Raw genomic sequence first — 13,796 nt, forward strand, 5'->3', positions numbered from 1 at the left:
ATGTCTTAGAGAAAACCTTCAACACATCGTTCTTCCGTCTTTTTCATTCTTAGGAAGGAAAACGTTGCTCAGAGTCCGGTCGCGAGGCTAAATGAGTTGATTTGTTGAAAGTGTTTCTGTGTGAGTCACTTCAGATCAATGTTAGCAAAGGAGTATTTACATTAAAAACATTATTTGTATGTTATGACACAGAAATATAAGGACTGACGCGAGTCTGTATTTAATAACGTTGAACACTTTCTAAATAAGCTGTGACTTACTGCCACCTGGTGGTCAAAATAACAGCAGGACTGTGACTGTTTCCTGTAGGTGAAATAAAAGATTCCAAGCAAATGATCCAAGTACATAACTGATGTCACAGGGACTCTTTAGAGCTTTTTCTTACTTATTTTGTCCTTCTGTCAGTATTTTTCAGCAAATAAAAGCAGATGTTTATTATTATCCAGCTGGACCAAAATTCATCAATGGAACATAAAGAGTATTTACCTTTATCTCTGGATGTTCTAGTCTCTTCATTGCTTTCCCAAATCTATCCAGATAAATAACATTTGGATAAAAAAAAAGAAATAAGTACAAAAAAAAACTATTGTCAAATTGAAAACTGATTTCTACTAAATAATGACAATGAAATAAACCAGTGAATCATAAAATAAGTGCTTGAGTAAATATTAACATCACTGCCAGTCAGCATTTGGCTGCTGTCACAACAGGAAGTCTGTGTTGATCGTTCTCAATCAGGCTGTGCATCCGGACTGCATCTTATGTCATTCCTTCTGCTAAAATATTCAGACTCTGTCAGGTTAGATGAGGATTGTGTAGCCCAGCCACAAATTCCCTATGAGACTGTGTTCTGGGCTTTGACTGGACCAATCCCGAACATCCATCTTGTTGTCTTCAAACCATTTCATGACTTTTTTTTAGTAAAGTAAAAGTCTTGAAAATACTTTTTTTTCCTGACTTACATTGACCCTAACAACTCTCGCATATTTAGTATTGATCTCCTGCATATTTTGTATTATTATTAGTAGTAATATTTGGAGTATTTACAGATATTCTGTGGAACGTACCTCCCAATTCTTAGCGGCAACTCTACCAGACTTCTCTGCAGAGCATGAGAAAAATATCGAAAGAAAATGCAGCTTAGGAAGCTGAAATAAGCACAACTCTGCTTCACGCACTATTAGCTGGTGTTTGCAAAGCGAGGCCAGGAGTGCGATTCATTTTTCCGGCCCTGATTGGCTCAAGAGCGAAGACAAACAAGACCCTCAATGATACGTGTTGCGGTAGTAGTGAGACGTTTTTCCATTGCGTGTATTAATGCGTTTTAAAATATATTCCTTGTTTGCGCTACTAAAAAGGGCAGTTGCTTTAGAGCGGTATTGCGTTAGCCACCAAAAGGTCACACCAGTCTTCAGAAGGTCAGTGATTGCAGCACAATAAATAATATGAACAAATAAACAAACTGACAGAAAAAAACATGTCAGACGCAAAGTTGTGCTGTTCAAATTGTGTAATTATAAAAACATTTCACATTTTTGAGTCATTCAATAAAAAAAAAAAAAAAAAGTTCACAGCTTCCATTAAAAAAAAACATACTCCACAAAAACAAATGAATATGCAGTTTAACAAAAGGGTTTTATACATTTAATATTCTGAGCTAGGAGACAGAGAAAAGCACAGGTAAAAATGATTTACAGATATAGGGGGAAATAATTGTTCGCCATCAGCTGAAGGTTGTCAAGGTCACTCATAACATGAGGATGGAACACAGTAAGAATACAGATCAGCACGGCGGGTGGGATCTTACGTCACAAACAGGAGAATGACAGCATAGAGTATCAGTACTTTTAACATTACACCGCTGATTTAAAAATTTAAGTGCAAGATATCATACATAAATTATTTGCATAAATATGTCGATACAAAATAAAGAACAACAGTTAATTTGCAAAGCTGCTTTGGCACGATTGCAGAGTTACAGTACTGAAATAATTAGGTCCAAACGTAAAATGCACTGTAGAATTTACTGTGTGTTACCAATGTGCCTCATCTCTTTCAGGTCTAACACATCATTCAGTCAAACAAAACAATTTCCCTCATGAACTAAAAGATGGATATCTTGGGATTACTCAAACTGGATTTCCATGTGTCTATCTGCCTACGTTTGGGTATTATATTTGATTGACTTTGGTTTCACTTAACCTACTGCTGAAGAGCAATCCTTTTGAGTTTTGAAATGAGCAAGGCTGTGTCAGACTAAATAACTGAACAGCCAAACACTGAAGCAAAATCCCGTCATTCCATTTGGGGTCAGGTACTGAAGTGCAAATGTTTCACATGAGGTCAGCAGTTTGCTGCGGATAACTTTTAAAGAATCGCTTGCAACTTTACCGTGCTGAATGTCCAAGCTGGGGTTTAGAGTTTTTGTGAAGATGTTTTATTATCAGATATTGTCTTATGTTTGGCTAAACACAATTATATAGAAAGTCATAGGAATCGGAATTTTTTTTTACTAATTTGGGTTCAAAAAATATTTTATTTTTTTTCATTTGTTGCCCATAAAAATCTTTATATTGCTACAGAACCAACAAGCTAAGGATAGTTGAAAAAATCTGTAATTTTTTCCCCATAACCTTTTAGCTCCTACGTCTAAATAAATACAGTTTACTGAGAGTAAATCAGTTGTAGATAACAGTTTTTAAAAAATATATGCATGTTTTCATTTTATTTTATATAACATCGACCAGCATGTTAATATGCCTGTTAGATTTTGGGTTTATTCTCTTCAGCCCAGACATTCATCCATCATTGTATTCAGATCCATCAAAGAAACATTATAGGGTAAAGAGTGCCATCTAGTGGGACATTGTCAAATTAAATCAATCACAGAAAGTTCCCACCTTTCATCCAGAGGCGTGGGATTAACATCCCATATCTAACATAAACACATACAGAGAGCTTAAATTCAAAGAATTATGCAAAGGTAGTCAGGCTGCGGGTGATTCCAAATGTTTGTAGCTTGAAGAATAAAACGTAGGGATATTTCCATCCAGCCTTCGCAAAGCCATTCACATATGTTTTGAGGCATGCTGTTCATTGCTAAATCACATATATTGTAACGTTTATTACCTCATCGTGATAAGCTATTGTTACAAAATATCAATTTGATGTTTGAGACTAAGTCATGACTTTCTAGTGAAGTTTGATTTGCATTTGGTTGAATTTCTTGCTCAAATCCACCTTTTTGCTGTTGGTATTTCTCAGCACACAGTTGTACAATCTTTTTAAAATAAGATTGCACTAAAGACCACTGTCAGCTGATAAATAGAACAACATAGGTTACGTTCACACGACAGGCAAATGTCATCGAATCCGCTTGTTTTGCCCAGTTTCGACTTTCGTCCAACTTTTTGAAAAAAATCTACTTGTGCCTCTTTCCTATGTGGAACTAAATCGGATACGAACCCGATTGTTTTCAAAGCATCTGCAGGCTGAACAGTCATGTTCACTTTTATGTCATTGATGTGTGACAGGCGTCATAATTCCACATCAGCAGAAGCCAAAATATCGCTACCTTTGAATCTAAAATCTCTTGTACAGTTGCTTTCAAAAGTATTCATGTGCTTCTCAAGGTGAAAATGCGTTTGTTAGTTTGTGCTATTCACCTGTGATGATAATCGATGTGCACATCATCATATATTTGCTATTGAAAGAAAGACCTCTTGAGCAGATTTCGCAGATTAACTAAAGCAAAGAAACTTGAAGCCTGACTTGGAGGGAAGGTTTCTGAAACCCTATCAGGACTAAAAAGCAAGCCGTCACATACCAAACTACCAAATTCTCTTCTCTCCATAATAACACAAGCAATATTTCCAAAGGCGTAAGTGCAAAGACTGAAAAAGAAAAACGCTCACAAGTACACCAGCCGAATTTCTTGTCAGAGACTGACTGGTACAAACGTTTGACTGAAGCCACAAAGAAAAAAAAGGCACATGGCAGCCTGTTTGGAGATTTCCAGAAACCTTCACACTGGAGGAAGACCCGGCTGTGCTCTCCAAGAACAACATGACCCATTAGAGTGTGGCTTGATCAAGGCAAATTTGAAAAATGTCCTTAAGTGAAGTCATTCATGCCACTGTTAAAGCCGTATCACTTCACAATAGCAGAGACTTTGTAGAACTGTGCTGTTAGCATTAAGCTAAGTGCTACAAGACAATGTGGTGACACTACCATTGTGATGAGGTTGGAGTCTGAATGAGACCACCATGGCAGCGCTCCCACAGCTGTCTTTACACTCCACCACCCACAAGCTCCTTTGATTCAAATGTTTTATGCATGCTCAATACCTTTAGAAAACACGCACACTCTACCATGCATAACGGGGAGCAAACTGTGTTTTTAATACATTTTAGAGATTGTGGATGGTCTCGCTAAGAGAGACCATCCACAATCTAGTTGAAGTTTCACATCCTTGAAATGTTCTGGTTCTCCCTGATTCTGTTCTCTCCTTGCTTTGCACCAACAACACATCAATTTCTTCTGATGAATCCTATCCAACAAATGTCCCTTGCAATTATCATCCCAAGAATGAAGCAAGGTAACGGTAGACGTTTGCTCTGGGTTCCTTTGGGACACAGACTTCATAGCAGAGGGCAGAATTGTCATAATCATTTAAGATTCTTGAAGCTAAACTACTTCAGACTACGAATATAAAAAGGGACAAGAGACACTGTAATGGCTCGACACACGAGGGGTTACAAACAACAGCGAAAGACAAAAGTTTTCACCACTTGTGGCGAAACCCAACACACAGGACACAGTAGCGACGACCGCATGAAAAGTTGAACATTATTATCTTTCTTGTGTCATGTCAAAAACCCATGTGTGCAGGTTTACATGCATGTATGAGCTCAAAATGTCCCATGAGCAAATCTTGCCATTAACTTGCCAGGAGAAAGGCTAGTCAATGGTGCCCTAAGCTCCATAGGAGATGAACGGAGAGGGAGTGATGTCATCTCCTTTGTGTCGAGCCCTCAACAGAGTGTACACTCAAGACAAAGCTGGAGACAAGGCATGTCCAAGAATGCCCCTGAGTAGTGAGAGTCCATTAAAAGTTCAGAGTTAAACATAACAGATCATCAACAGAATCTCATGTTACAAACCAACTCAATCAGAGTGTGGCAGAATCTGCCAGGAAGACTGGAATCAGTTGTCAATATCCAAATGTGAACAGTTTCTAGAGACATTTCGAAGATCACACACTACAGGCTAACGTGTTTTTTGTTTGTTTGTTTTAGGAAAAACTGCCTCACAGCCTTCAAAAAGGGACATTTTGTGTAAGCTAACTAGGAAAATGGTAAGAATATGAATTTTGCATTAAAGTGTTGAAAGCATGATAGAGCCTCCATACTTTCTCTGATGTAAGGGCCGTTCAGTACTCTGCTTTACTTCCTGTGAGAAGGAGAATATTTGGCTACATTTTCACTGGCCTTGAGGTTTCTTACAGCATCTTAAAACATGGCTTTATCTGTTCTTAGAAAACCGATCGTATCTTCCAGTCAGTCACTGTAAAACAACGGACAAATAGGAGATTCCTTTTTTTTCTACTCTTACTCTTTCAAAACTGCAAAATGTTTCTGTGAGGAATCTAATCGATCTTTGAAAGATGGTGTTAAGCTGGACACAGTCAAGATGATACACACACCACCGACTTGAAGTCACTTAACTGATCAGATCTGAGTTATTTTTAGAGATGAAAAGTTAGGAGAAATAACTTTGTGAGGCTTTCGTTGAGTCAATCAAACATACATGTCAGAAACACATGCAGTCAAAGCACGATTTCATTCTAAAAGAGCAGCATGTTAGAAGTGCTACACACCCTGTCTGGGTGTATGTGCATTTGTGCATGAAGGCATCCTGGGTATTTTTTTTTAAATACACAAACAGAGACTCTGTATTTGGAATGGAGGGTCTAAGATGTCATAACCTGGCATGCAGGTTGATAATGACGCCATCTTCTGGCAGATCTTTGACTGGCAGGTCGCTTGCGTGCTCCGTTCCCTGGTCTGTGCTCTCGCAGCTGGTCTGAGGAGACTCTGGAGGTGGCTGGTAGAGAACGCTGGCTACGAGGAAAAAGATGGTACCCAAAAGCTGAAACCGAATACAAGTGTTAATTACTGCCTTTCAGCCAAACAACATCACACACATGACAAAAAATGCACCTGTAGCATTTAGGAGGTGTATCTGCTGGGTGCTATCTAAGAGCACCACTTTCTTTTTCTCCCAAATCATGACAAATTGAAGTGGACCTTCTTTGTCAGCAGGCGTTACAAACCACAACCGCCTATAAATCAGCAAATACTTGACATACCTTATAAAAATACTTATAACTGCCTGTTTTAATAGTTGACACACCAAACATTCCTTAATTTGCATTAATACACACAGAAGAAACCATCTTGCGCTACAGCAGAAGCTAACATCCTCAGTCTTCCTTATCTTTGCTCTTGGGTTTACATCCAATGAGTGGCAAGGAAAATAAATGGTGCTTCAAGATTGGCTGGTTTGCGAATGCTAGCCAACGGTTTATTGAGTAGGTTTATGTCTCAGAATTTCAGATTCCCAAGCTGCATTTTCTTCCAAATGTTTATGTAAAGAAATGTGCTGATGGGCGGATTTTCCACCAAATAATTTTGAGTTACTTTCCACTGAAAAATCAAATAGGTGAATCTGTGAATACTGACGCATGGAAAGGCACGGGTCCACTGTAATGTCTATCGTTATCATCCTTGAAATTATTATTCTTTTTTTAATTATAAATTTGCCGAAATAATCTATATTTCACTGTAATCAATACAAGCAAGATTATTTTTGAGAAAAGACGTTCACTCATGTCAAAACTGAACTGTCCTCATCTCCTCAAGTGGGAACACAATTTGACACAGAGAGTCTGCAGCTGCTGTCCTCTCATGTAGACGTTCACCTGAACTATGATGGCTGATAATCAGCACAGAGAGATTGTGCTGGAAATTTAAATGGACTATACAACGGGAGGCATCCCTCCAGAACCACAGTGAGGAAGTATTCTTTGTTCTGTGCCACTTTCTTTCATTTTTAACATCTTCAAAGTGAAATGGTGTCTGACTATGAATATTACCTTGAAGATGATTCCAGCGACAAGTGTGTACTGACTCATGGCTGAGTTGTGATAGATGTAGCAGGAGCCTTGATTGCCACACTGGTCTTGCCACAATAAGCAGGAAATATCAATCACTGAACCAAATGCAATCGGTCCTGGAATACTGCCTGTATGGAAAGCAGGGGTACAGGGGGAAGGAAGAATTAAAATTTTGTTTGTAAGACAATTTTGAGACTTAAGGCATACTCAGAGAAAGAATTGGACTTACCAAGTGTGCGCACCACTATCCACTGGATGCCGAGAGCAAAGGATCTCTGACTATCTGGTACACACCTGTACAGAACAGGGTTGGACAGATATAAAGACAGACTTCAACTCAAAGTTTAGTCCATGGCTGCCTGAGTAAAAGTCTGCTTTTTGGAAACTCAAATCCAAGGTTGTGACTTCTAGCCTTAAACACTTGTAGACTATTGCCTTAAGTTTAGTTAAGTTAACTCGCTTCCTTAAGGGCTCAGCATGGCCGAACTGCTGCTCACACGACGGTCACATAATTTTCGGATGTTACGCTTTTGCACAGACCCTTCACGGTGCACTGCAGCGGGAGGGGTTTCACAGGAATCAAGCTCCTGAAAATGTTTCACCATGTGTTTAGAGAGTGGACTATTACAAGTTGCCCAGGGGAGTTTTGACAAGCAAGGGCAGGTGACAAAATGACAGGATTTTCAACATATTTCAATCTGCAACAATGAGAATTGATTTCAGCAGTTCAGCTTAACCACACAGAGCCCTCTAATGTCGGTTGATGCATTTACTACACAAACCAGGATTTACACCGGAAGCTCTTTGCTGCCACCTAGTGGTCAAAATTGTGTCAGATTATATTTGCTTTTTTTTCTCATTTTCATTCAGGAGATCTACCTTTGCATTTATTGGACGCGCTATATATCAAGTAAACCATTTCTACCGAATTTAGCATCTGCTTAACAAAGACATCCTTCTGTTGCCATGACACATACCTGAGAGTGGCAGTGAGAGCTGGGATGCTACAGAGAAAGGTGAAGCAAATGATGATGAAGAGCAAGGAGAGGAAGACTGGCATGTGGTGGCAGGAGCTGCTGCACTTCCCTGTCAGAGCGAAGCCCTCCTCACCCCACGATACGTTCCCCATCACACAGGCACACCCAGAGTACACCTGAAACACAGATACAAGTATGCTTGGTTATAGTGTTTATCGCTGACCTCTTTTTTTTTTCTTTTTTCCTTTGGATTTTGAGAACATATTTATTTTTCAACAAGGTTTCGCTACATGTCTTTTGTAAAAAAAAAAAAAAAAAGCGCAAGATGGTTTCTTCTGTGTGTACTAATGCAAATTTGGGCAATTTTGTTAGAAACATGTAATTGTGGAGGAACATTTTGCTAACTAAATATGAAAACTGAGAAGTTCTATGACAATGTGAAGTTAAATGTGTTGATCTAACATTTAACTAAAACATTTACATTTGAATTTCCCCAAATGTAGATTCTGTGACAGAGTTTCGTGTTCTGTTTCAAAGAGCTCTCTTCCTCTTGCAAGGATTGCTACATGTCTTTAATAAATAAGCAGAATCCTTATTCTTCGTGTTCCTTGTTCAAAAATGGGTTATGGGTAATTTTGTCAGAAATATGTCACTGTGGAGTACAATTTCTCTGAAGTTAGAAAGTCAGAGCAAAGCATATAATTTAAAAGATGAACATTGACCTTTCCCCAAATATAAGTGCTGAAAAGCTCTCTTGCACACATTTGGCAAGTGAAAACTTTCTAGTCTTCTTATCAACTCTGTCACACCTGAATGTCTAAACACAATGGACATTCAGGTGTCTGCAGGTAATTCTGAACTGCCTCAGTTATCGCCGGGGTCATGTTCTTCCAGTCTTACAGAAATAAAACAAGCAGTGCGTGCTGTACCTGTCTGCCTGTGGACGGTTCTGTGTGGTTGATGGCGGTGCAGCCGGCGTGGCACGGGGAGTAATACATCACCCCGTCCGCCCCACACACTGGGTTGTACACTTCTCTGGCACAGTTACAAGCTGCATTACAACTCACTGTGAGGTTCATGTCCAGAGCAGACCTGCAGAGAGAGTCAAAGGAAGAAAGACAGGAAGAGACAGACGGTGAGAAACAGGTGGGAGCAGGGGGCCAAAGAAAGAATTTAGTCTGTTTAAATTTGGCTAGTACCATTTTGTTATGTGATCTATTTTTAGCCATCAGCTAGTGGATAGGAGGAGGATGAATGTGGCATAGCATTTTAAAATGATGTGTACTGGATTTTCTGAACACACTCTGACATTAGACTAACGTAATGTATCAGTACTGAGATTTCATGTACACACTTAAAGTACTTCTGCTCAAGTAAGAGTAGCACTACTTCACCATCTTTTTGCTTAAACACAAGTAAAACGCAAGTAAAAAAGCAACTTGTCAATGAAATTACTCAAGTAAGGGCAAAAACGTATTTGGTTAAAAGGCTACTCAAGTAAAAAAGACAGACAAAACATAAGGCATGTGCAAATTCTGGTATTTTATTAAAGATTGAAAACAATACAAACAACTATAGCAAAAAAGTAGTAGTGTAAATCAAATTAATTAGTCTATTCCATGAGCTGTGCCAATATATATATATATATATATATATATATATATATATATATATATATCCAGTCTGGGTCCTTAGGCAAGACCCTTCAAGCTACTGCCTACCTCATACCATGAGAGACACAAAAATGCATAACATGCCGGCTCAGACGTCGCCCGGCCAAACAAGGTCTGCGTCAGGTGTTGGGGAACCAGAGCACCTTGATGACAAATGGGCTACTGGAACAAGACGGAAATGGGCGAGAGATGAAAATGTGGATCTGTTGGAATGCTACTACTCAAGTAACCCTAATCAGAGAGGTTACATGCAAAGACTGGTGAAGGAATGGTTACTTCGACATCCCCAGTCAACACTAAGCGCTAAACAACTAGTAGCTCAGTGTTCCAACATCCGCAAACGGCAACTGCTATCACAACTTGAGATTGACGAGATACAACACAAATGCTACGGCAAAAAGGAGGAACCTGGATGTCAGAACTGTGGGGACTTAACTACAAGTCCCCACCCAGTCAGGGGATACACGGCCCCATTGAGCGAATCAGAGCTGAACGAGACGGCTGCTGACCTGAGAGAGAAAATCATGACAACCAGACCTCCTCGGCGCCAATTACAACGGCTGAGTGTAATGATCAGAGATCATTGAGAATGTGAATGCAGCATTGAGAACAATCCCTACCAACTTCAATGGCAGGGTAATAACAACAGAGTAGACCCACCAAGGCTGGAGACTGAACAATACTGGAAAGGCATATGGGAAAGGGAGGCGTCCCACAACAGCAATGCGATCTCTCTACGAGAGGACCATAATAACCTCCTCCCTGAGCAAGCCTTGGTAACCATCACTGTGACAGATGTCCAAGAAAGAGTCCGAGTATGAGCGACTGGGAGACCAAATGAACCAGCTGCTACAAAGTGGGACTCACCCTGAATGGTTAACTGAAGGGCGGACAATCCTAATCCAGAAGGATCCATCAAAGGGTCCAGTCCCACCCAACTACCGACCAATAACCTGCCTCTCATGTCAGGCATCATAGCGGCCAAGATAAGCAAACACATGGATAAATACATGAGCACGGCACAGAAAGGTATCGGTGTAAATAGCAGAGGAGCCAAACACCAACTCCTCGTAGACCGCACAGTTGCCCGAGACTGCAAAACCCGACACACCAACCTGTGCATGGCTTGGATTGATTACAAGAAAGCCTATGACTCAATGCCGCATACTTGGATCATTGAATGTATTGAATTGTATAACATCAACAGGACTCTGAGAGCCTTCATTGCAAACTCGATGAAGCTGTGCACAAACCACTTGCACAAGTGTCCATCAAATGTGGCATATACCAAGGAGATGCTCTGTCCCTATACTGTTCTGCATAGGGGGGGGGTTAATTTGGCTGAACCCCCTCAGCCAAATTATCAACAAGACTGGCTACGGATACCGACTCAAAAACCAACATCAGCCACCTTCTCTACATGGATGACATCAAGCTGTATGCCAAGAGTGAGCGAGACATCGACTCACTGATCCACACCACCAGGATCTACAGCACGGACATTGGGATGTCATTCGGACTAGAGAAGTGTGGTCGGCTGATCACAAAGAGGGGGAAGGTCATCCGCACAGAAGGGGTCTCACTCCCAGAAGGAACAATAGCAGACATAGAGGACAGTTACAAGTACCTAGGTATACCACAAGCAAATGGCAACCTCGATAAATACCTCCAACGAATAAGGCAAGTCCTGAGAAGCCAGCTCAATGGCAAGAACAAAATCCGCGCAATAAACAGCTATGCCCTGCCAGTAATCAGATACCCTGCTGGAATAATTAGCTGGCCAAAGGAGGAGATAAAAGCCACTGATATTAAGGCTAGAAAACTACTAACAATGCATGGAGGATTCCATCCCAAATCCAGCACCCTGAGACTGTACACGAGCCGCAAGGAAGGAGGCAGAGGACTAGTGAGTGTGAGAACCACAGTCCAGGACGAAACAACTAAGATCCATAAATACATCAGGGACAAAGCCCCAACAGACAATGTGCTCAGTGAATATCTCAGACAACAGGGAACGGAGGTTGAGGTGCCAGAGATACCATCATGGCAGGACAAGCCCCTACATGGGATGTACCACCAGCAAATAACCCAAGTGGCTGATATCAGTAAATCCTACCAATGGCTGGAAAAAGCTGGACTCATACCACACCAGACAAGACCCAAGGTGTAGGTTGTGCAAGGAGGCCCCTGAGACAGTCCAGCACATAACAGCAGGGTGCAAGATACTGGCAGGGAAAGCGTACATGGAACGACATAACCAAGTTACAGGCATAGTGTACAGAAACATCTGTGCAGAATATGGACTGGAAACCCCGAGATCAAAGTGGGAAACACCCCCAAAGGTGGCGGAGAACGCCAGAGCTAAGATCCTGTGGGACTTCCAGATCCAGACAGACAAAATGGTAATGGCGAACCAACCAGACATTGTCGTAGTGGATAAACAACAGAGGAAAGCCGTTGTGATAGATGTAGCAATACCAAGCGACTACAACATCAGGAAAAAGGAGCACGAGAAACTAGAGAAATACCAGGGCCTCAGGGAGGAACTGGAGAGGGCCTGGAAGGTGAAGACCACAGTGGTGCCTGTGGTCATCGGGGCCCTCGGGGCAGTCACCCCCAAACTGGACCAATGGCTACAACAGATCCCAGGAACAACATCAGACATCTCAGTCCAGAAATGTGCAATCCTTGGCACAGCCAAGATACTGCGCAGAACCCTCAAGCTACCAGGCCTCTGGTAGAGGACCCGAGCTCAGAGGATAAGAACCACCCGCGGTGGGTCCTTTTTTATATATATATATATATATATATCTGTGTTGTTGCACCACAACACAGATGTTTTTGCTGCTTTACTGCCTATGACCTTCCTTGCTTTCCTTTGAAATGAATGAAGCTATAAGTCCTTGGTTGCTTCTTATCAGCTTGTTCTTTCATACATGGTGGGCTCTGTTCTCGAAGCTTAATGCATTATTCCTCTTAAACTGAAACACAATGAAGTCAGATCAAACTTTTATATAAGGTATCTGGAGGGCTGCAGTTAGATCAACTGATGAACATATTTATGTAGCTTTAACATGTTATTAGTTCTCTTATGCAAAGTTCACAGTTTTTGATTAATTGGTCTGCAAATTAGGATTGTGACAGATTTAATATTTTCTTCTTGAGGACTTCTCAAAATTTCAGAAAAGAAGGTGACCCTAACCCTATAAAAGAACTTCATTGCATCAAAGCATACTATATGTCATTATCATTTAAGGGATTTATTAATGTCAAAACATGAAATGAATTCAGGATGGAGGGTTATTCAGAATAATAGGGATGGTAGCTTATGAAAACCATCTTGTAATAACATAAAAAAGTGGTAACAGAGGACAAGTGTAAGGATGCTAAACTTTCAGCTAGAGCCAAGCTGAAGGACATATAGAACCGATTCCAGCCCAATATGGACAACTGGAACAAATCAAAGTTTCAGTCCTGTTGCTTTTTACCTACCAGGTGTTAAGAGAATAATGCTTACCTGTTTCTGAGTCGCGGTTTCTTGGGTTTGTCATACAGATGTTTGTAGTGGTCCAGCTGGTCCTTCCCCATCAGCCCCAGCTGATAAGGGGCCGTGACCCCAGCCATGGGCACATTGGGGCAGTGGACGAGGAAGATGAAGATGGCGAGCAGACTGACCAGAGCGCACAGCATGCAGAAGCGTATGATGCCTCGACAACGCAAGTTCAGCCTCTTCACGATGTAGCCGCCTAAAAAAGTGCCACCGCCCCCTGCTGGTACCACCATGTATCCTTAAGGGGCACAGAAAAAAAGCATTGACAGAAATAAGTAAGAAAAAAAAAATGTTCGGCTTCGAGTTACATTCACTTTTGAATTAAAAAAAAAACACAGTAAGCTGTGGCATCAACGGATTTTAAAGTTATAAGAAATATTAATTGTCAGTAGTGAGCGGTGAAAATTTTGACTGGTCCT

General features: G+C 40.9%; 1 protein-coding gene across 2 annotated transcripts in view; it reads right to left on the reverse strand.

The window, feature by feature from the left end:
- Window positions 1–1,648: 1,648 nt before the first annotated feature.
- Window positions 1,649–13,796, reverse strand: part of slco4a1 (solute carrier organic anion transporter family, member 4A1) — a 36,084-nt gene continuing 23,936 nt past the window's right edge. For both annotated transcript variants that reach the window (XM_032569320.1, XM_032569330.1), the window contains 6 exons: window positions 13,345–13,615; window positions 9,084–9,246; window positions 8,155–8,330; window positions 7,407–7,471; window positions 7,157–7,305; window positions 1,649–6,150 (listed from right to left, as the gene is read on the reverse strand). In XM_032569320.1, coding sequence (XP_032425211.1) covers window positions 5,980–6,150; window positions 7,157–7,305; window positions 7,407–7,471; window positions 8,155–8,330; window positions 9,084–9,246; window positions 13,345–13,615 — 995 coding nt within the window. In that variant the 3' untranslated portion in view covers window positions 1,649–5,979. The remainder of the gene's footprint in view (window positions 6,151–7,156; window positions 7,306–7,406; window positions 7,472–8,154; window positions 8,331–9,083; window positions 9,247–13,344; window positions 13,616–13,796) is intronic.

Source organism: Xiphophorus hellerii, chromosome 1, assembly GCF_003331165.1.
Source record: "Xiphophorus hellerii strain 12219 chromosome 1, Xiphophorus_hellerii-4.1, whole genome shotgun sequence".
Classification (NCBI taxonomy): Eukaryota; Metazoa; Chordata; class Actinopteri; order Cyprinodontiformes; family Poeciliidae; genus Xiphophorus; species Xiphophorus hellerii.